The sequence below is a fragment of the Rhinopithecus roxellana genome, chromosome 17 (genome assembly GCF_007565055.1).
Source record: "Rhinopithecus roxellana isolate Shanxi Qingling chromosome 17, ASM756505v1, whole genome shotgun sequence".
Classification (NCBI taxonomy): Eukaryota; Metazoa; Chordata; class Mammalia; order Primates; family Cercopithecidae; genus Rhinopithecus; species Rhinopithecus roxellana.
Genome location: NC_044565.1, coordinates 38,489,820 through 38,514,973, shown reverse-complemented (window position 1 = coordinate 38,514,973; position 25,154 = coordinate 38,489,820). Strand labels below are relative to the sequence as shown.

Here is a 25,154-nt window from a genome sequence, read left to right as displayed (position 1 = left end):
ATCATTTTCAAATTAAAATTTGAAATAATAAAAGCTAGAAAAACTTGGTATCTCTATCAGCTTACCAGTATTATTATAGTGCTTTCAACCTGAAGATTCTTATGTTATTATTGATGGGATTTAAGTTATATTGAAAAAATATTCTCATTAAAAACTCTAAAGAGTTAAGGTCTTATAGCATACAGAAACCTGTTCTTTGAAAACTTTGAGAAAACAATTTCAGTGGCGTGTGAGTATATTTACAACACAGGACAGAATGAATTATCAGATCCCTGAGTGGTCTGTGCTTATGTAAATACCAAAGAACATTTCAGAAATGAGTCAGCTTCCTGTTCTTTTTATTTTATTTTATTTTATTTATTTTAGTTTTCTGGGTTTTTTTGAGACCGAGTCTCGCTCTGTTTCCCAGGCTGGAGTTCAGTGGTGCAATCTCAGCTTACTGCAATCTCTGACTCCTGGATTCAAGCGATTCTCCTGCCTCAGCCTCCTCAGTAGCTGGGATTGCAGGCACCCGCCACCCCACTGGGCTAGTTTTTGTATATTAAGTAGAGACAGGGTTTCACCATGTTGGCCAGGCTGGTCTCGAACTCCTTGACCTCAAGTGATCTATCCACCTTGGCCTCCCAAAGTGTTGGGATTACAGGTGCAAGCCACTGTGCCCAGCGTTAAATTTTATTTTTGAATTGAGGTCATGCTCCGTCATCCAGGCTGGAGTGCAGTGGTACAATCATGGCTCACTGCAGCCTTGAACTCTTGGGTTCCAGCCATCCTTCCACTGCAACCTCCCTAGGAACTGGGACTACAGGTGCACGCCACCACAACCAGCCCATTTCATGTTCTTTTAAAAACAGAAATTTGTTATGTATCAGTTTGTAATGGCAAGCTGGTAGACTATAATAAAAGAATATAATTTTGCACATCTAAGAAAACATTTTTAAAATTGGCATATCATAATGTTAATACTATTAGATACTGCAGAGGATCTCAAGAAACAGTAAAGATCCAAAAATGCCATTTTTGGGAGTACCATTCCTGGAGAAATTGACAGAGGTTTTAGATATCACATCTTCTGAACATTAAGAATATTTAACTCCTCTAAAGTATATTATTGTTTTATTATTGCTTTGCACTTTCTCAGCCCCATAGAGCTTATTAATTTAATAGTCATATTTTTGAGAACACTAAACAATATTAGAAAATATCGTATGGTATTAATGTGATTTAATTCATCTGCTTTTATTTCATAGAACCGATCACTGAAACAGCTTCACCTAGAAGAACAAAAGACTCTTTTTATAATAACAGCTATAATCCCTTTAAAGAGGTGCAGACTCCACAGTATTTGAACCCATTCGATGAGCCAGAAGCATTTGTGACCATAAAGGATTCTCCTCCCCAGTCTACAAAAAGAAAAAATGTAAGACCTGTGGACATGAGCAAGTACCTCTATGCTGATAGTTCTAAAACTGAAGAAGAAGAGTTGGATGAGTAAGTACATTTCATTTTGCTATCATCACAAGTTAGTCTCTATGTTAACTAAAGAGATTCTTTTGTAATGTACCTTTAGATGGGTACAAATCATTAATGTACACTTTATAAGTCAGTATCTAACTCATCCACTATCTGAATGTTTATAGTCTTAAACCTTATTCTCCCACCCTCTTCCAGGCAGATGTGTGTATGCCCTAAACTAACTAGTGAGGAAGATATATTCCTAGAATCTCTGGTTGGAATTCCAATTGTGTCTTCTCACAGAAACTATTATAAACGGTATTTAGGTTTGTTTGTTTGTTTTTTTTTTCCATCAAACTCTGTAGACATTAAACTTCAGTTGTGTTACAGGTCTGTTGGGGAGGAGAACAAAATAATCATTTGTGGTATTGATTTGATAAGAAGACTTGTATAGATATCAAACAATGAAATAATAATATTTCTAAATTAGGGATTATCACAAGCTCAGTATGAATAGACTGTGTAATTAGGGCTGCCATTTGCCCAAATCTGGAGTGGGGATACAAAGGGGATGTGTTCATATTGTAATCTGGAGTTATACAGTTCACAGCCCATATGGCTACAGACCTTGACCCTAAGTGTGTTTTAAAAGCAGCAGCAAAACCTCCACTTCCAGCCATGATGGGATAACACAGACTGGATTTAGCATTTTAAACAACTGAAAACTGGAGTAAGATTATATGAAACAATAAGATTCAGACATTGCACACAAGCAGCACAGGATAATGATCCCTGAGAGAACAGAAACAAAGAAGATGAGCCCTGGAATTATGTAACATGATTTGTGGGAGAGAGTTTCTAAATGCAGTTCAGAGAGAAAAAAACGCGGACAGATCCCAGTAATCACCCTGAATTAAGGAGACAGAGTTTAGACTTGGGAGTACTGAGGTGACTAGAATTTGTATGTCCACAAAGACTTCTACGTAAATATTTTAACATCTTTATTGATTATAATAACAAAATGGGAACAATTCAAATATCTGTCAACAGGCAAATGCATAAACAAATTGTGGCATATCCATACAATGCAGTACTACTCAGTAATAAAGAGGAACAAACTGTTGGTAAATTGCAAGATCATTACGCTGAGTGAAAGATGACAGACCAGAAAATAGTATACTGTGTGATACCATTTATTTTAAACTCTAGAACATGCAAACAATCTATAGTGAGAAAAAGCAGATCAGTAGTTGTTTACAATCAGAACTGGAGCGAGGAAGAGATTAAAAAGGGGCACCCAGGAGACTTTTGGAGGGACTGGAAATGTTTGTTATCTTGATTTGTGCTGATGGTTTCACACTTGCATGCATGCATAAAAAATACTGATTAAATTTTATTTTCAAGTGTAAGCCGTTTATTGTTTATCGTTTATACCTAAATAAAGCTGTTTTAAAAAGAACAGCAATCTTAAACTTTAATAACAGAAATATTATATCACATGAGTGATTTCCAGCTTGGAATTCTTGGGACTTTAGGTCTATTTGATGTAAATAATTGGTGTGTGACTGAAGAGATCTTTAAAATATTTAATAATAAGTAATATAATTATATGATAAATATTAATAATTATGTGATCACTTGTGAGGCTATATGAGCCTTTGCTTTCCTTGGAAATACATAAGCTTTTGTGTATTAACATTATTTAGAACTTAGGAAAAATAGTTATTTCTTTAAAAATGCAGCTTGAAAGGAAAATATTTCTAAATACTGTATATGTGGGTTGAGAGGGGAATAATAATAAGGCTCCTTTGAGTCATGAAAGTTTGGGGTAATTGCTTTGTGCAAAGGAAGAGATGTGATCTCTCTACTGTGCATTGGTTAGCTCTTATTTTGAGCACTATTTGTCTACTAGTTGTTGTATTTTATAAGGGGCATTGGTGATTCAGAATGTTAACAAAGTAGAGAAAAAGTCATTGAAGTGTTCAGAAACCACATCAAATAAACAATGATTGAGAGTACAGGGACCGTTTGATTTTAAAAAGAGATGATTTAAGGGAACTGTAATAACTAACTTCAAATATTTTGAGACTAGACGGGTGTGGTGACTCACACCTGTAATCCCAACACTTTGGGAGGCCAAGACAGGTGGATCACCTGAGGTCAGGAGATCGAGACCAGCCTGACCAACATGATTAGACCCCCTCTCTACTGAAAATACAAAATTAGCCAGGCGTAGTGGCAGGTGTTTGTAATCCCAGCTACTCAGGAGGCTGAGGTGGGAGAATCCCTTGAATCTGGGAGGCAGAGGTTGCAGTGAGCCCAGACCATGCCACTGCACTCCAGCCTGGGACTACAGAGCAAGACTCCATCTCAAAAAAAAAAAAAAGAAAAAAAGATTTTGAGACTTTTATTTGAAAGAGTGAGAAAATTGATTTGTTTTCTATTGCTCTGGAGTTGTGTTTCTCATCTTTTCCACATTTTATAACATGTGCTACATGCTTCCTGGGTATGGCTGGGTTTTGATAAAACCTAAAAAAGTTCTAATCTCTAAAAGTCTCAGAATTATACCATAATAATCATCTGATTCTAAACCCAAACCCAGGTTGACATCTTATTACTAATTAATAACTATATGGGGGGTTGAAAAGTTGGCCCAACACTTGGTAAAGTTATTATATTTGTTTTCTTTGAAATAGCTAACGTGATTGAAATAAAATTTCTCATGGGTGGTGTAGGTGCTGAGTAATAGCCACACACCTAGAATATTTGAATGTAAATGCAAACTTTAAGTACAGGCATTCAGGTATTCCAAAATACATGAGTATTACACAACACACTCACACCTGCTCTCTTATTAACAAATTAAAGAGACATCTAATGTTTGCTTAAACTTTTTAAATGCCTTAATAAAAACTAAAATCAAAATCACTGGGTGTTTCCTTTTGGCCATTCTTTTTCCACATGAAAGTCACAGTCTTTACAAGTTTCTCATGAATAAAGAGCGTTCTAACTTGCTCAATCATCTGGGGTTACCAGAGGGAGTCTGTAAATACTCTAGCTTCTTTATTTTGTAGAAATATACACACAAGTTCTAAAGATTGCACATAAGCTAATGTGCAAGTCCAGAAAGAACTCTGTTTGTATTAATTACTTGTTTGGTATTTATCATCTTTTCTCTGCAAAAATTTATAGGTTCAATGTCAGTAGCAGAAATCTTCCAGAATTCGTTCTTACTTCAATAATAAACTTACGACCTTTCATCAAGCAAAAAACCTATATGACTCATCTTCTGTTACCAAATTCTTCCTGTATACTCTATGACATTAAACTATCACAAATAAATAGTACGGAATCCTTTGATGTGTGGAATTACCTTTAGTGTCCCAGCATATCCATAAGCACAAAGAGAAAGTATTCATCTTTCCTTGCCTTTCAGGACGCGTCCTTTACACTTAACAACTGCATGGGTTTCTCAGTTACTTATATTTTGGGGGATAATTCAACTCTTCTAGTTTATATAGTAAAAATGAAAACCAATAAACCAATATTATTTTTTCAGAACTTTTATGAAGTGACTTTTGAGGCCTAGCATGCAGTCATTTCTGGTATGGTTTTGTGTCAGTTTCCCAATGAAACCTTCATTGAATTTTATTCAGGGAAGCTACATGCCCATTTTAATAACTTGGAATTTGTTTTTCCAAAGAAACGTAGATACCAAGGTGAGAGGAAGAGACTATTCCCTAGCTTCATTTTGTATTATTTTTCCAGTATGTTTAAATTAATCCTGAACCAACTTTGGTTTTTCTCTCTATAATTCATTTTTCTTGATGAATTGTTTTCTAAACAATAAATAATGTCATTTAAAATTATTCTGTCCAATTTTCTCCTTAATATAACCAGTGAATTTTCAACTTACAATGAGTTAATGATATAACTAATTTATTACTCAAATATACAATACCGAGATAAAAATAATTGTCTCTTAGAGTGATGCATAAAGTTCTGAAATAGATTGTTCAAATCATAGGTGATCAACAGAATGTAAAAATAGTCCCAATTCTGTAAATATTTTTTCTTTGCTTACATTTATTTATATTTAAAATATATTAATCAGCAAGTATGTAACTTGTCATTGTAGAGAAAGGGATGTTTGCACAGTGCTATCTCTGTGCAGCCACTATTCCTGTTCATTTTTTATAGCACTTAAAAAAATTGATATGTGCTTCACATAACATGAAAGTATACAGTTTAAAATGTACATGTCAGTGAATTTTAGTATGTTCACTATATTGTTATACCATTACCACTATCTAATACCAGGATGTTTTCATGACCACAAAAAGAAACCTCATACCTATTAGCATTTAGTCCCAATTCCCCACTTCCTTCATTCTCTGGCTACCACTAATCTACTTTTTGTTTCTGTGAATTTGACTATTTTGGACATTTTACCTAAATGGAAACATTTCCTGTTCCTTCTTGAAAAGTAAGGAATTGAATTTAAGTTAGGGATCTCTGATCTAGAAGGGAAAAGGACCATTCAAAACTTTCGTAAGCAGAGGCTTCTTGTCCTTATTCTGATTTAGTGCCTAACCAGTAGTGGTGCCAGCACACTGTTGTCTCAGAGGTGAATTACAAGTGTGTGGAGATATTAATTTTCTTAGTCCTAAAGTACTTGGCAAATGCAAGTGTTAAACACTCTGAAGAGAGGCACTCTTAGCTTAGACTACACAGGAATTCCTCAGATGAAACTCTGAACTCACAATATAGAATTACAAAACACACAAGGAAACAGTTTACTAAGAGGAAGAGTCAGAAGACAAAAGAAATAGTAGGATTATACATGCAAGAACTTCAAATATTAGATTTGTCAGATAGAGACTATAAAATAAGTATGTTTAAATGATTAGTACCTCAAATCTTTGTAACTGAGGTACCATACACACAGATATATGAAGAAATACACTTATTAAAATTAAAAATTCCTGGAGAATTGAATATTAGACATGAAGAAAAAATGAACTGGATCAGAGATGTGAGAGAGTTATCTAGAATATAGCAGAAGAAGAATAAAGATTTATAAAAATGGAAAGGCTAGAAAACCTGACAAGTAGTTGTTCAACATAGATATAAGATATTTCAAAGAGAATAGAGAAAATACAGAAGTGGCTATCAAAGAGATAAAGGCAGATAATTTTTCAGAACCAATAAAACACATGACTCTTCAGACTCAGGAAATACAAAGAGTCTGAAACAGAATAAATCAAAAGAAATCCACACCTAGACATGTCATAGGTGTCAAAATTGCTCAAACCAGAAATAAAGAGATCTTAACAACTACATAGAAAAGATGACTTACAAAGGAGCGATGTTAGGCTGACAGCGGATTAATATCTTCAAAACCCTGAGATAGAATAACTGACGACTAGAATTCTCTACCCAGCTAAACTATCGCTTAAATGTAAGGCTGAAATAAAGACATTTTCAAAGCCTAGGAGAATTTACTATAAGCAGAACCTTGCTGAATGAACCACTAAAACATGTTCCATAATGAGGGGAGAATTTAACATAGAAGAAAAGATGAAATACAAGAAAATGTAACAGAGCTCGGGCGTAAAAAAGAAATCAAATCAAGATTTTTACATCTTCCTTTTCCTTGGGTATAGAAAATATACAGGATTTATTATTTTTAATATTTAACGTTTTTCTAAGTTTCTATATATAGTAGTTTGAGCTGAATGTGACCTTGTATTAAATATTTTTAAGTACTTTTTAAAGCCAAATTTTAAAAAAATCTGGATAGAAATGGACCAAAAGATTAACAGTCATTATTTCCAAATTTTGGGTTATCACTGGTTTGGGTTTTATTAAAAAAAGAAATTTTAGTTTTCAGTGCACGTTTTATTATTTTACTTGTAAATGAACTATTTTTTGAGAGACATCTAACAATAATTCTTCTTTCACTTAGATCAAACCCTTTTTATGAACCTAAATCAACTCCTTCTCCAAATAATTTGGTAAATCCTATTCAAGAACTGGAAACTGAAAGGCGAGTGAAAAGAAAGGCCCCGGCTCCACCAGTCCTCTCACCAAAAACAGGAGGAGTAAATGAAAACACAGTTTCTGCAGGAAAAGATCTCTCTACTTCTCCTAAGGTAGGATTTTATTCATAGTAAAACATGTATTAATACTTGCTCTTTTCTCCCAAGCCATTTAATTTAAATTAAGAAAAGACATTTTTGGCTATTTTTGATGATTTAAAAATAATATCCAAGAAAATCGATTTTACTGCAACACTGCATTTATGTTTGTGAGCCCGTAAGTTTACAGTACAGTATGGATTGGATGGTTTGGGTTAAGATTGTTTTTAAAATGCTGTTTTGAAATGAGAGGAAGAAAGGTCTTATAATTGTAAGACTGGTGCTTTAAAGAAAGGATACTCTAACTATCGGGGAGCTTCAGCAGACAGGTCCCTGCTGATGCATACCCACCCACCGCCTCCTCCACAGCACTTTGATGGCATGCATTTGCACACAGACCTCACCACCCTGTTGTCACTGATGGGCTTGTGCACGGACCTTGTGACTACCACCCTGACCCTACCATTCCCCCTCCAGTGGACACATATGTGCACCCTGCCACCCCGCCATTGCTGGTGTAAGCATATGCACACAGACCCTGCCACCCTGTCCCCACCAGCATGTAGGCACTACTGCCCTATCCCTGCTGGTGTATGTGTACCACACCTCATTGCCGCCACTGGTGCAAGTGCACATGCACAGTCCCCACTGCCCATGGGCATGAACCCCACTGCTACCACACTGATGAAATGCTTTTGCCAGCACCCCACATCAGAGTGATCTTGCCAGCAGACTGGGAATATCTCAGCCCCTTGAGCACAGCAGGTGCTTAACCTTGAGGTCCCAGATAACAAAGCTGTGGGTCTGGTACCAGACCCTCAGAGTTAAAGCATGCAGCCCACGAATGCTGAGAGCGCCTTGGCCCCTTGAAATTATCCAGAAACAAAGCCAGTCATTTGAACACATCGTATACCATAGTCAAACCTTCAATGACATCAAATAATGTAAAAGTAAAAAATTGCATCCAAAGGACAGCAGCTTCGAAGATTAAAGGAACATCAGCCGACATAGATGAGAAAGAGCCAGTGCAAGAACTCTGGCAACTCAAAAACCTAGTGTCTTCTTACCTCAAAACAATCACACTGGCTCCCTAGCAATGATTCTTCACCAGACTGAAATGCCTAAAATGACACACACAGAATTCAGAATCTGGATAGCCATAGAGATCATCAAGATTCAGGAGAAAGTTGAAATGTAATCCAAGGAATCCAATAAAATGATATAAGAGCTGAAAAATGAAATAGTCATTTTAGGAAAGAACTAAATTTATCTGATAGAGCTGAAAAACTCACTACAAGGATTTCATAATACAATCGGAAGTATTAACAGCAGAATAGACCAAGCTGAGGAAAGACTCTCAGAGCTTGGAGACCAATTCTTCTAAACAGCTCAGTCAGACAAAAATAAAGAAAAAAAAAAGAATGAACTAACAAAACCCCTAAGAAATATGAGATTACATAAAGAAACCAAACCGACTACTCATTGGTATCCCTGAAACAGAGGGAGAGAGAGCAAGCAACTTGGAAAACATATTCAAGGATATTGTCCATGAAAATTTCCCCATCCTTGCTAGAGAGGTCAACGTTCACATGGAGGAAATTCAGAGAACCCCTGTGAGATTCTATATAAGATGACCATCCCTAAGTCATGTGGTCATCAGATTCTCCCAGATCCAAGTGAAAGAAAAAAATATTAAAGGCAGTTAGAGAGAAAGGGCAGGTCACCTATAACAGGAACTCCACCAGGCTAACCACAGACCTTTCAACAGAAACCCTACAAGCCAGAAGAGGTTGGGAGCCTATATTCAACATTCATAAAGAAAAGAAATCCCAACCAAGAATTTTCATATCCAGCCAAACTAAACTTCATACGATAAGAATAAATAAATTTCTTTTCAGAAAAGCAAATGCTAAGGGAATTTGTTACCACAGACCTGCCTTACAGGAGGTCCTTAAGGGAGTGCTAAACATAGAAACCAAAGATAATTATTGGCCACCACAAAAACACAGTTAAATACATAGACCATTGTATTAGTCTGTTCTCACACTACTATAAAGAACTACCCAAGACGGGGTAATTTATTTTAAAATGAGGTTAAATTGACTCACAGTTCTGCAGGCTATATAGGAGACAAGGCTAGGGAGGCCTCAGGACACTTAAAATCATGGCAGAAAGCAAAGGGGAAGCCAGCACATCTTACATGATTGGGGCAGAAGGAAGAGAGAGAAAAGGGGGAAGTGCTACACACATTCAAACAACCAGATCTCATGAGAACTCACTCAGTATCATAAGAACAGTAAGGGGGAAATCCGCCTCATAATCCAATCACATCCCACCAGGCCTCTCCTCCAACACTGGGAATTACAATTTGACATAAGATTTGGGTGGAAGCACAGAGTCAAACCATATTAACCATGGACACTATAAAGCATCTACACAATCAAATCTATATAACAATTAGCTAACAACACAATGATAGAATCAAATCCACATATGACAGTATTAACTTTGAATGTAAATTATCAAATCTGCCATTGTGTGCCCCACTTAAAAGGCACAGAATAGTAGGTTGGATAAAGAAGACTCAACTGTATGCTGTCTTTAAGAGACCCATCGCACATGCATTGACACCCATAGGCTGAAAGTAAAGGGATAGAGAAATATCTGCCAAGCAAACAGAAAACAAAAAAGAGTACAGGTTGCTATTTCTAATGCTAGACACAACAGACTTTAAGCCAACAAAGATCAAAAAACACAAAGAAGGGCATTACATAATGGTAAGGGGTTCAATTCAATAAGAAGACTTAGCTATTCTAAATAATATACACCCAACACTGGAGCACCCAGATTCATAAAACACGTTCTTAGGGACCTATAAAGAGACTTAGATAACTACACAATAATAATTGGAGCCTTCAACACCCCCCTGACAGTATCATCCAGGCAGAAAACTGATAAAGATACTCAGAACCTAAACGTGACACTTGACTGAATGGACCTAACAGTCATCTACAGAACACTCTGACCAACAACAGAATATACATTATTTTCATCTGCATGTGACACATACTCCAAAATCAACCACATGCTCAGTCATAACACAATTCTCAACAAATTCGGCATAACTGAAATCATACTAACCGTACCTTCAGATAACAGCACAATAAAAACAGAAATCAATACTAAGACCATCTCTCAAAACCATGTTGGAAATTAACCTGCTCCTGAATGACTTTTGGGTAAACAAATAAGGCAGAAATCAAGAAATTCTTTGAAACAAATGAAAACAAAAATACAACAAACCAGAATCTCTGGGACACACCTAAAACAGTATTTAGAGGAAAGCTTGTAACACCAAGTGCCCATATTAAAAAGTTAGAAAGATCTCAAATTAACAACCTTATACCACACCTAGAGGAACTAGGGAATCAAGAACAAACCAACACAAAGCTAGCAGAAGATAACAACCAAAATCAGAGCTGAAGTCTATGAAATTGAGGCTTGAAAAATAGTACATAAAGATCAATGAACCCAAAAAGTTGGTTTTTTGAAAAAAATAAATAAGATTGACAGACTGCTCATTAGGCTAATAAAGAAAAAAGAGAAGATTCAAATAAATATCAGAAATGACAAAGGAGACATTACCACCAACCCCACAGAAATAGGAAAAACATTCGGAGACTATTATGACTCCCTCTATGCACAGAAACTGGAAAACCTACAAGATATGACTAAATTACTGGAAACACACAACCTCCCAAGACTGAACCAGGAAGAAATTGAAACTCTAAACAGAGCAATAATAAGATCTGAAATTGAATCAGTAATAGAAAACCTACCAAAAAGAAAAAGCCCTGGACTAGACAGATTCATGACTGAATTCTACCAGACGTATAAAGAAGAGCTGATAACCAATCCTACTGAAACTTTACAAAAAAATAAGATGAGGGACTCCTCCTTAGCTAATTATGTGAGACCATCACCTTTACAAAACCTGGCAAAGACACAACAAAAAAGGAAAACTTCAGAACAATATCCTTTGATGAATGTGGATGCAAAAATTCTTACCAAAAATGCTAGAAAACTAAACCTAGCACCACATCAAAATGCTAACCCACCATGATCAAGGAGGTTTCATTCCTGGGATGTAAGGTTGGTTCAAAATATGCAAATCATTAAATGTGATTCATCACATAAACAGAACTAAAGACAAAAACTACATGTTTTTGGCTGGGCGCAGTGACTCACACCTGTAATCCTAGCACTTTGGGAGACTGAGGTGGGTGGATCACCTGAGATCACGAGTTTGAGACCAGCCTGGCCAAAATGGTGAAATTGAAATTTCACTGTCTCTATTAAAAATACAAAAATTGGAGGCGGAGCAAGATGGCCGAATAGGAACAGCTCCAGTCTCCAACTCCCAGCGCGAGTGACACAGAAGACCGGTGATTTCTGCATTTTCAACTGAGGTCCTGGGGTCATCTCACTCGGGAGTGCCGGACAATCGGTGCTGCTCAGGTGCTGCAGCCCGACCAGCGAGAGCTGAAGCAGGACGAGGCATCGCCTCACCTGGAAAGCGCAAGGGGGAAGGGAATCCCTTTTCCTAGCCAGGGGAACTGAGACACACACACCTGGAAAATTGGGTAACTCCCACCCCAATACTGCACGTTAAGCAAATGGGCACACCAGGAGATTATATCCCACACCTGGCCAGGAGGGTCCCATGCCCACGGAGCCTCCCTCATTGCTAGCACAACAGTCTGCGATCTAACCGCAAGGCAACAGCGAGGCTGGGGGAGGGGCGCCCGCCATTGCTGAGGCTTAAGTAGGTAAACAAAGCCGCTGGGAAGCTCGAACTGGGTGGAGCTCACAGCAGCTCAAGGAAACCTGCCTATATCTGTAGACTCCACCTCTTGGGACAGGGCACAGCTAAACAACAACAACAAAAAAAGCAGCAGAAACCCCTGCATACGCAAACGACTCTGTCTGACAGCTTTGAAGAGAGCAGTGGATCTCCCCACACGGAGGTTGAGATCTGAGAAGGGACAGACTGCCTGCTCAAGTGGGTCCCTGACCCCTGAGTAGCCTAATTGGGAAACATCCCCCACTAGGGGCAGTCTGACACCCCACACCTCACAGGGTGGAGTACACCTCTGAGAGGAAGCTTCCAAAGTAAGAATCAGACAGGTACACTCGCTGTTCAGCAATATTCTATCTTCTGCAACCTCTGCTGCTGATACCCAGGCAAACAGGGTCTGGAGTGGACCTCAAGCAATCTCCAACAGATCTACAGCTGAGGGTCCTGACTGTTAGAAGGAAAACTATCAAACAGGAAGGACACCTATACCAAAACCCCATCAGTACGTCACTATCATCAAGGACCAGAGGCAGATAAAACCACAAAGATGGGGAAAAAGCAGGGCAGAAAAGCTGGAAATTCAAAAAATAAGAGCGCATCTCCCCCTGCAAAGGAGCGCACCTCATCGCCAGCAATGGATCAAAGCTGGTCAGAGAATGACTTTGACGAGATGAGAGAAGAAGGCTTCAGTCCATCAAACTTCTCAGAGCTAAAGCAGGAATTACGTACCCAGCGCAAAGAAACTAAAAATCTTGAAAAAAGAGTGGAAGAATTGGTAGCTGGACTAATTAATGCAGAGAAGGTCATAAACGAAATGACAGAGATGAAAACCATGACACGAGAAGTACGTGACAAATGCACAAGCTTCAGTAACCGACTCCATCAACTGGAAGAAAGAGTATCAGCGATTGAGGATCAAATGAATGAAATGAAGCGAGAAGAGAAACCAAAAGAAAAAAGAAGAAAAAGAAATGAACAAAGCCTGCAAGAAGTATGGGATTATGTAAAAAGACCAAATCTACGTCTGATTGGGGTGCCTGAAAGTGAGGGAGAAAATGGAACCAAGTTGGAAAACACTCTTCAGGATATCATCCAGGAGAACTTCCCCAACCTAGTAGGGCAGGCCAACATTCAAATTCAGGAAATACAGAGAATGCCACAAAGATACTCCTCGAGAAGAGCAACTCCAAGACACATAATTGCCAGATTCACCAAAGTTGAAATGAAGGAAAAAATCTTAAGGGCAGCCAGAGAGAAAGGTCGATTACCCACAAAGGGAAGCCCATCAGACTAACAGCAGATCTCTTGGCAGAAACTCTACAAGCCAGAAGAGAGTGGGGGCCAATATTCAACATTCTTAAAGAAAAGAATTTTAAACCCAGAATTTCATATCCAGCCAAACTAAGTTTCATAAGTGAAGGAGAAATAAAATCCTTTACAGATAAGCAAATGCTTAGAGATTTTGTCACCACCAGGCCTGCCTTACAAGAGACCCTGAAGCAAGCCCTAAACATGGAAAGGAACAACTGGTACCAACCATTGCAAAAACATGCCAAAATGCAAAGACCATCGAGGCTAGGAAGAAACTGCATCAACTAATGAGCAAAATAACCAGTTAATATCATAATGACAGGATCAAGTTCACACATAACAATATTAACCTTAAATGTAAATGGACTAAATGCTCCAATTAAAAGACACAGACTGGCAAACTGGATAAAGAGTCACGACCCATCAGTCTGCTGTATTCAGGAGACCCATCTCACATGCAGAGACATACATAGGCTCAAAATAAAGGGATGGAGAAAGATCTACCAAGCAAATGGAGAACAAAAAAAAGCAGGGGTTGCAATCCTAGTCTCTGATAAAACAGACTTTAAACCATCAAAGATCAAAAGAGACAAAGAAGGCCATTACATAATGGTAAAGGGATCAATTCAACAGGAAGAGCTAACTATCCTAAATATATATGCACCCAATACAGGAGCACCCAGATTCATAAAGCAAGTCCTTAGAGACTTACAAAGAGACTTAGACTCCCATACAATCATAATGGGAGACTTCAACACTACACTGTCAACATTAGACAGATCAACGAGACAGAAAGTTAACAAGGATATCCAGGAATTGAACTCATCTCTGCACCAAGCGGACCTAATAGACATCTGTAGAACTCTCCACCCCAAATCAACAGAATATACATTCTTCTCAGCACCACATCACACTTATTCCAAAATTGACCACATAATTGGAAGTAAAGCACTCCTCAGCAAATGTAAAAGAACAGAAATTATAACAAACTGTCTCTCAGACCACAGTGCAATCAAGCTAGAATTTAGGACTAAGAAACTCAATCAAAACCGCTCAACTACATGGAAACTGAACAACCTGCTCCTGAATGACTACTGGGTACATAACGAAATGAAAGCAGAAATAAAGATGTTCTTTGAAACCAATGAGAACAAAGATACAACATACCAGAATCTCTGGGACACATTTAAAGCAGTGTGTAGAGGGAAATTTATAGCACTAAATGCCCACAAGAGAAAGCAGGAAAGATCTAAAATTGACACTCTAACATCACAATTAAAAGAATTAGAGAGGCAAGAGCAAACACATTCAAAAGCTAGCAGAAGGCAAGAAATAACTAAGATCAGAGCAGAACTGAAGGAGATAGAGACACAAAAAATCCTCCAAAAAATCAGTGAATCCAGGAGTTGGTTTTTTAAAAGATCAACAAAATTGACAGACTGCTAGCAAGACTAATAAAGAAGAAAAGAGAGAAGAATCAAATAGACGCAATAAAAAATGATAAAGGGGATATCACCACCGACCCCACAGAAATACAAACTACCATCAGAGAATACTATAAACACCTCTACGCAAATCAACTAGAAAATCTAGAAGAAATGGATAATTTCCTGGACACTTACACTCTTCCAAGACTAAACCAGGAAGAAGTTGAATCCCTGAATAGACCAATAGCAGGCTCTGAAATTGAGGCAACAATTAATAGCCTACCCACCAAAAAAAGTCCAGGACCAGATGGATTCACAGCTGAATTCTACCAGAGGTACAAGGAGGAGCTGGTAGCATTCCTTCTAAAACTATTCCAATCAATAGAAAAAGAGGGAATCCTCCCTAACTCATTTTATGAGGCCAACATCATCCTGATACCAAAGCCTGGCAGAGACACAACAAAAAAATAGAATTTTAGACCAATATCCCTGATGAACATCGATGCAAAAATCCTCAATAAAATACTGGCAAACGGGATTCAGCAGCACATCAAAAAGCTTATCCACCATGATCAAGTGGGCTTCATCCCTGGGATGCAAGGCTGGTTCAACATTCGCAAATCAATAAATGTAGTCCAGCATATAAACAGAACCAAAGACAAGAACCACATGATTATCTCAATAGATGCAGAAAAGGCTTTTGACAAAATTCAACAGCCTTTCATGCTAAAAACGCTCAATAAATTTGGTATTGATGGAACGTACCTCAAAATAATAAGAGCTATTTATGACAAACCCACAGCCAATATCATACTGAATGGGCAAAAACTGGAAAAATGCCCTTTGAAAACTGGAACAAGACAGGGATGCCCTCTCTCACCACTCCTATTCAACATAGTGTTGGAAGTTCTGGCTAGGGCAACCAGGCAAGAGAAAGAAATCAAGGGTATTCAATTAGGAAAAGAAGAAGTCAAATTGTCACTGTTTGCAGATGACATGATTGTATATTTAGAAAACCCCATTGTCTCAGCCCAAAATCTCCTTAAGCTGATAAGCAACTTCAGCAAAGTCTCAGGATACAAAATTAATGTGCAAAAATCACAAGCATTCTTATACACCAGTAACAGACAAACAGAGAGCCAAATCAGGAATGAACTTCCATTCACAATTGCTTCAAAGAGAATAAAATACCTAGGAATCCAACTTACAAGGGATGTAAAGGACCTCTTCAAGGAGAACTACAAACCACTGCTCAGTGAAATCAAAGAGGACACAAACAAATGGAAGAACATACCATGCTCATGGATAGGAAGAATCAATATCGTGAAAATGGCCATACTCCCCAAGGTTATTTATAGATTCAATGCCATCCCCATCAAGCTACCAATGAGTTTCTTCACAGAATTGGAAAAAATGGCTTTAAAGTTCATATGGAACCAAAAAAGAGCCCACATTGCCAAGACAATCCTAAGTCAAAAGAACAAAGCTGGAGGCATCACGCTACCTGACTTCAAACTATACTACAAGGCTACAGTAACCAAAACAGCATGGTACTGGTACCAAAAGAGAGATATAGACCAATGGAACAGAACAGAGTCCTCAGAAATAATACCACACATCTACAGCCATCTGATCTTTGACAAACCTGAGAGAAACAAGAAATGGGGAAAGGATTCCCTATTTAATAAATGGTGCTGGGAAAATTGGCTAGCCATAAGTAGAAAGCTGAAACTGGATCCTTTCCTTACTCCTTATATGAATATTAATTCAAGATGGATTAGAGACTTAAATGTTAGACCTAATACCATAAAAACCCTAGAAGAAAACCTAGGTAGTACCATTCAGGACATAGGCATGGGCAAGGACTTCATGTCTAAAACACCAGAAGCAACGGCAGCAAAAGCCAAAATTGACAAATGGGATTTAGTTAAACTAAAGAGCTTCTGCACAGCAAAAGAAACTACCATCAGAGTGAACAGGCAACCTACAGAATGGGAGAAAATTTTTGCAATCTACTCATCTGACAAAGGGCTAATATCCAGAATCTACAAAGAACTCAAACAAATTTAGAAGAAAAAAACAAGCAACCCCATCAAAAAGTGGGCAAAGGATATGAACAGACATTTCTCAAAAGAAGACATTCATGCAGCCAACAGACAAATGAAAAAATGCTCATCATCATTGGCCATCAGAGAAATGCAAATCAAAACCACAATGAGATACCATCTCACACCAGTTAGAATGGCAATCATTAAAAAGTCAGGGAACAACAGGTGCTGGAGAGGATGTGGAGAAATAGGAACAGTTTTACACTGTTGGTGGGATTGTAAACTAGTTCAACCATTATGGAAAACAGTATGGCAATTCCTCAAGGATCTAAAACTAGATGTTCCATATGACCCAGCCATCCCACTACTGGGTATATACCCAAAGGATTACAAATCATGCTGCTATAAAGACACATGTACACGTATGTTTATTGCGGCACTATTCACAATAGCAAAGACTTGGAATCAACCCAAATGTCCATCTGTGACAGACTGGATTAAGAAAATGTGGCACATATACACCATGGAATATTATGCAGCCATAAAAAAAGATGAGTTTGTGTCCTTTGTAGGGACATGGATGCAGCTGGAAACCATCATTCTTAGCAAACTATCACAAGAGCAGAAAACCAAACACCGCATGTTCTCACTCATAGGTGGGAACTGAACAATGAGATCACTTGGACTTGGGAAGGGGAACATCACACACCGGGGCCTATCATGGGGAGGGGTGAGTGGGGAGGGATTGCATTGGGAGTTATACATGATATAAATGACGAATTGATGGGTGCTGATGAGTTGATTGGTGCAGCACACCAACATGGCTCAAGTATACATATGTAACAAACCTGCACGCTATGCACATGTACCGTAGAATGTAAAGTATAATAATAATAATAATAAAAAATACAAAAATTAGCCAGGTGTGGTGGGCACCTATAGTCCCACCTATTTGGGAGGCTGAGGCAAGAGAATTGCTTGCACCCAGAAGGCGGAGGTTGCAGTGACCCAAGATCGCACCACTCCAGCCTGGGTGACAGGATGAGACTCTGTCGCAAAAAAAACCAGAAAACTACATGTTTATCTGATTAGATGCAGAAAAGCTATCAATAAAAGTTAACATCCCTTCATGTTAAAAGCCCTTAACAAACTAGGTATTAAAGGAACGTGCCTCAAAATATTAAGAGCCGTCTGTAACAGTCCTGTAGTTAACACTATACTGAATGGGCAAAAGCTGGAAGTATTCCCCTTGAGGACCAGAACAAGACAAGGATGCCCACTGTCACCACTCCTATTCAACTTAGTACTGGAAGTCCTAGCCAGAGCATTCACACAAGAGAAAGAAATAGAAACAATCCAAATAGGAAGAGAAGTCAAACAATCACTTTTCCTAAATGGTATGATTTTATATTGAGAATACCTCATAGTTTCTGCCCCAAAGCTCCTAGATCCAATAAACAACTTCAGCAAGATTTCAGGATACAAAAGTAATGTACAAAAATCAATATCATTTCTATACACCTACAAGTCTATATGACATCCAAGCTGAAAGCCAAATTAAGAACACAGTCCTATTCACAATACACACACACACACACAGCCTATGAATACAGCTAACCAGAGAGAAGAAAGTTCTCTATAATGAGAATTACAAAACACTGATGAAAGAAATCAGAGATGACAAAAACAAGTGGAAAAACATTATATGCTCATGGATAGGAAAAATCAATATTAATATGGCCTATTGCCTAAAGCAATTTGCAGATTCAGTGATATTTGTATCAAAATTACCAATGAATTTTTCACAAAATTAGAAAAAAATAACTATTCCAAAATTCATGTGGAACAACAACAACAAATAGCCTGAATAGCCAGTGCAATCCTAAGCCAAAAGAACAAAGGTTGAGGCATCACGCTATCTGACTTTATACTAGAAGGGTACAATAATCAAAACAGCATGGTACTGGTAGACACACAGACCAATGGAACAGTTTGGAGAACTCAAATAAAGCCACACATCTACAACCATCTGATCTTTGAGAAAGTTAACAAAAACAAGCAATGGGGAAAGGATTCATTATTCAACAAGTGGTGCCAGGTTAACTGGATAGCCATGTAAAGAAGATTGAAACTGGACCTCTTCCTTTCACCACATATAAAAATTAACTCAAGATGCATTAAAGACTTAAATGTAAAACCTAAAACTATAAAAACCCTAGAAGAAAGCCTAGGAAATACCATTATGTGATATTGGCCCTGATAAAGATTTCATGACAAAAACTCCAATAGCAATTGTGAAAAAAAAAAAAAAAGAAAAGAAAATTGAAAATGAGGCCTAGTCAAACTAAAGAGCTTCTGCATAGCAAGGACTTCATGTCTAAAACACCAAAAGCAACGGCAACAAAAACCAAAATTGACAAATGGGATCTAATTAAACTAAAGAGCTTCTGCACAGCAAAAGAAACTACCATCAGAGTGAACAGGCAACCTACAGAATGGGAGAAAATTTTTGCAATCTACTCATATCTGACAAAGGGCTGATATCCAGAACCTACAAAGAACTCAAACAAATTTACAAGAAATAAACAACCCCATCAAAAAGTGGGCAAAGGATATGAACAGACACTTCTCAAAAGAAGACATTTATGCAGCCAACAGACAAATGAAAAAATGCTCATCATCACTGTCCATCAGAGAAATGTAAATCAAAACCACAATGAGATACCATCTCACACCAGTTAGAATGACAGTCATTAAAAAGTCAGGAAGCAACAGGTGCTGGAGAGGATGTGGAGAAATAGGAACACTTTTACACTGTTGGTGGGACTGTAAACTAGTTCAACCCTTGTGGAAGACAGTGTGGCAATTCCTCAAGGATCTAGAACTAGAAATACCATTTGACCCAGTCATCCCATCACTGGGTACATACCCAAAGGATTATAAATCATGCTGCTGTAAAGACACATGCACACGTATGTTTATTGCGGCACTCTTCACAACAGCAAAGACTTGGAACCAACCCCAATGTCCATCAGTGACAGACTGGATTAAGAAAATGTGGCATATATACACCATGGAATACTATGCAGCCATGAAAAAGGATGAGTTCATATCCTTTGTAGGGACATGGATGAAGCTGGAAACCATCTTTCTCAGCAAACTATCACAAGAACAGAAAACCAAACACAGCATGTTCTCACTCATAGGTGGAAATTGAACAATAAGGTCACTTGGACTCTGGAAGGGGAACATCACATACCGGGGCCTGTTGTGGTGGGGGGAGGAGGGAGGGATAGCATTAGGGGATATACCTAATGTAAATGATAAGTTAATGGGTGCAGCACACCAACTTGGCACATACATACATATGTAACAAACCTGCACGTTGTGCACATGTACCCTAGAACGTAAAGTATAATAGAAAATAATAATAAAGGAAGAAAAATGAAACAAAACAAAAAACAAACAAAAAAACAAAAACTCTCGCCAGAGTAAACAGACAATCTATAGAATTGGAGAAAATATTTTCCAACTATATATCTGAGAAAGGTCTAATATCCAAAATCCATACTTAACTTTAACAAGCAAAAAACAACCAAGCAACCCATTAAAAAATGAGCAAAGAACATGAAAACACACTTCTCAAAAGAATACCTACATGTGGCCATCTAGTATATGAGAAAAAATGCTCAACATCAGTAATCTTTTGAGAGATGCATATCAAAACCACAATGAGATACTGTCTCATACCAGGCAGAATGGCTATCACTAAAAAGTCAAAAAATAACAGTTGCTGGTGAGGTTGCAGAGAAAAGGGAATACTTATACACTGCTGATGGGAATGTAAAATAGTTCAGCCACTATGGAAAACAATTTGGAGATTTCCCAAAGAACTTAAAACAGATATACCATTCTATCCAGCAATCCCATTACTAGGTATATACCCAAAGGAATGTAACTTGTTCTACAGTAAAGACACATGCATGCATATGTTTATCACAGCACTAATCACAATAGAAAACACACTAGATCAACCTACATTGCCCACCAGCTGTAGACCAAATAATGAAAATGTGATATATATACACCATGGAATACTATGCAGCCATAAAAAAAGAACAAAATCATGTTCTTTGCAGCACATGGATGGAGCTGGAGGCCGTTATCCTAAAGAAATTAACACAGGAACGGAAAACCAAATACTGCACTTTCTCACTTATAAGTAGGAGCTAAATGTTTAGTACACATGGATGCAAAGAAGGGAACAATAAACACTGGGGCCTGCTTGTGGGTAGAGGATGGGAGGAGGGTGAGGATCAAAACTGTACCTACTGGATGCTGTGTTTTTTACTTGGGTGATGAAATAATCTATACACCAATCCCCCATGACATGCAATTTACTCATGTTACAAACCTGCACATGTATGTCCTGAACCTGTAATACAAGTTGGAAAGGAAAAACAGACAAAAAAAGAAAGAAGGAAAGGAAAGGGGAAAGGAAAGAGGAAAGGAAAGGAGCTCTAAAGCAGCTAGGCATGAGAGACAGCTTTATACTAATATAGAGGAAGAAATCTAAATCATCCTTTGACAAATGAACTGGAAAGATTAAGGCTCAGTCTAGATAAATGTATTGTCGAAGAATTTCAATTTCGTCACTTTGATTTATGTCAAGGTATAATTTTGGATTGTCACTCTTTTTTAGAAATTTTAATATGTGATGACTACATGGAAAGGTAAAACACCTTTGGAACAAAACCTAAAGCTATTAAACGATTCCATTGTAAATAATATAGTGTCTTCTGTGTGTTGGTCTTAGCAAATTTTTTTAGGTAAATAACTTTTGCCTATCTAGTCATGGGTGTGTTGTTACCACTGTATTAGATTATTTAATTTTTGTAGGTAGTAATGTTAAAAATGAGATTAACTTGATCTCAGAGGGATAAAGAAAAAATTACAAGTCCCCCACCTCCTGCCAGTGTAGAAGGGATTGGAACCTAGCATTTCCATTAATATTTTATGATGTTGGAACCATACTCTACTCAGGTACCTGGGCTTCTATTTTTCTCAAGGACATTGAAATTCAGTAGTTTCTTCTGAATAGACAATTTTTCATTTCATTCTGTGGCTTTTGTTAAATGCCAGACTTCTGAAATACTTCATTTTATTTGTTTGCCTGTATAGAGGGAGAGTTTGTTCACTGAGTTCCTCATTCAGCCATTCCATAAGTCAATCTCCAGGTGTTTGTTTTTATATCAAGTGTGTTTTTTTTAACCCAATGACTTAAATTCTGTCTTGCTGGGTTGCGCTAGAGAAAGAGGGAAAAACACTAAATGAAAGGAGCAGATGATAGAAATATAAGGCAAAAGGAGATAGCCAACTCCAGTATCCATAAGCGCAGAAATAAACAGTGACTGGGACACTAGCCAGAATCAAGAAACTTTAGGTTCCTTATCCATTCTGACCATAAAGAATACCTAAACCTATCACTTGTTTCTCTGAATCTCTAGTCCCTCATTGCTTGCTTCCTATACCATCCCTCTTTATTCCGTCAGGTGTTTGGAGCTAATTAAGCATTCCTAATCTCTCTATAGAGGAAAGGAAATGGGCCAGGTGTGGTGGCTCACACCTGTAATCCTGGCACTTTAGGAGGCCAAGGCGGGCAGATCACTTGAGTTCGGGAGTTTGAGACCAGCCTGACCAACATGGAGAAACCTCGTCTCTACTAACAATACCAAATTAGCCAGGTGTGGTGGCACATGCCTGTAATTCCAGCTACTCAGGAGGCTGAGGCAGGAGAATCGCTTGAACCTGGGAGGCAGAGGTTGTGGTGAGCCAAGATGGCACCATTGGACTCCAGCCTGGGCAACAAGAGTGAAACTCCATCTCAAAAAAAAAAAAAGAAAAGAAAAAAGAAAGGAAACGAACTTAACTATGCCTATTGTATGCCGGGCAATATTTTGTTACCTCACTTGATCCATAGAGCAACTGAGGATACACACACACTAACTGAGGATACACATACACTATACATATACACACACACATATATATATACACACACACATATGTACAATCTATACCATTATCTCTGTTTTACATATGAGAAACTGAACCTTAAATAAGTAATTTGCTCAAAATGATAAAGTGAGTAGTGACACAGGATTAAAATTCAGGTTCATTATGTGCAAAACGCATGCTTTTCTTACTGTGTCATGCTGTCTCTAGAGAGAGGTATTTCTGGTTCAAAGTTGTAGCTCTAAATATGTTTTTCCATAGAACTTATATGGTGATTAAGTTTTCTTATAGCAAAGTATGTGTTAGCTATGTGAATAGCTATTTTTACATTATTTTGAAGGTAATGTTTCATTGCAGACACATTGTGGAGTAAATGATGTTTATGGGAAAGACTGAGCAGTTTAGCACCATTCTTCTCTTGGAAAATGCCTCATTATGCTCAGACATAGACATTAGAGACATAGTCATATCCACAGTAACCTTTTGTTGATCTGAAAGTCAGTTTGGATAAGACACCTGGTAGTTTGGATAAGATATCTGGTGAAACCCAACTGAAAAATTAATGCTAAAAAAGACTAGCCGTCTATAGTCCCAGCTACTCATATTGAGGCTTGCAGATTGCTTGAGCCCAGAGATTGAGATCCCGTCTCTTAAAATAATAGTAATAATAGACTGCTGGCCAGGCACAGTGGCTCATGCCTGTAATATCAGCAGTTTGGGAGGCCGAGGCAGGAGGATTGCTTGAGCCCAGGAATTAGAGACCAGCTTGGGCAATATAGTGAGACCCTGTTTCTACAAAAATTAAAATAAAAACATTAGCTGGGCATCGTGGCTCATGCCCGTATTCCCACTTACTTGGGAGGCTACGGTGGGAGGATCACTAGAGCTTGGGAGGTAGAGGCTGAAGTGAGCCGTAATGTGTCACTGCACTCCAGCCTGTATGGCAGAGTGAAACACGGTAACCTAATAAAAAATATTAATAATAGACTGCTGATACATTATTAAGTAAAAAAAATTGCCTAACAGAATATAGTGTGTATTTAAAATGTTATTCTGTGTGTATAAAAATGTTGCTCACAGCTGTGTGTATAAAAAACAAAAAAGCTTAAGAAAAAAGATCAATGTTTAGAGAAGTAAACTGAAATTAAACATGCAACCATCCAGTAAAATAAGTTAGTTCCAATGATGACTGACCACCTTTTACTATGAATATAAATTAATGAATATGCAAGCTACTAGATAAAATTCATGCACTTAATACAATATGCAATTTAAGTTATTAGTAAAAATTTAGGAACATAAATGGAATTGTTCCCAGATACATCTGCTAAAGTATGTTATTAAATACTATATGACCTAGTTCCATAAAAATCCTAATATAAACAGCCCATTATTGACAATAAAAAATTGAATGAAATTAAACTTACAGTTTTGTGATTGCATAGAAAAGAGCCCCACGGTACATTCCATGATGAAATGAACCTGGTCAAGTAGAGAAGGGCTCCCTCAAAGATCTTGAATGGCAGAGCTCCAGTGATTGCCAGCAATACTACTGTCTACTTGCTCCCTCTCTGAAAATGGAAACCCTATTTGTATATCTTATGGCTCAGCTAAATAACTGAAGTCTTCACTCATATTGTCGCTTCTTTCTAGAAAGTTCTAAGCAAGACTGAAGGTTTTCACTTGGATGTTTTCGAACTTGAGTAGACTACAGAAACTGTGGAATACTCAGGGTAAACTCAAAGTAACTCACAGCAGTCTTACTGATTACTTACTCCCAGGAGCAATTTCAAACCACAAAGCAAGCACTCTTTTCAGCTTTTGCACATAATGGCTTCCTTCTAGAAAGTTCTTTACCTCAATTTCTGTGTAAAACTGTGCAGAATGGTGTCTAAGGGCCATT

General features: G+C 37.8%; 1 protein-coding gene across 8 annotated transcripts in view; it reads left to right on the top strand.

Annotated features, from left to right (window-relative positions):
- Positions 1-25,154, top strand: part of EHBP1 (EH domain binding protein 1) — a 352,471-nt gene that overhangs the window by 159,684 nt on the left and 167,633 nt on the right. For all 8 annotated transcript variants that reach the window (XM_030921086.1, XM_030921089.1, XM_010369131.2 and 5 more), the window contains 2 exons: positions 1,248-1,488; positions 7,421-7,607. In XM_030921086.1, coding sequence (XP_030776946.1) covers positions 1,248-1,488; positions 7,421-7,607 — 428 coding nt within the window. The remainder of the gene's footprint in view (positions 1-1,247; positions 1,489-7,420; positions 7,608-25,154) is intronic.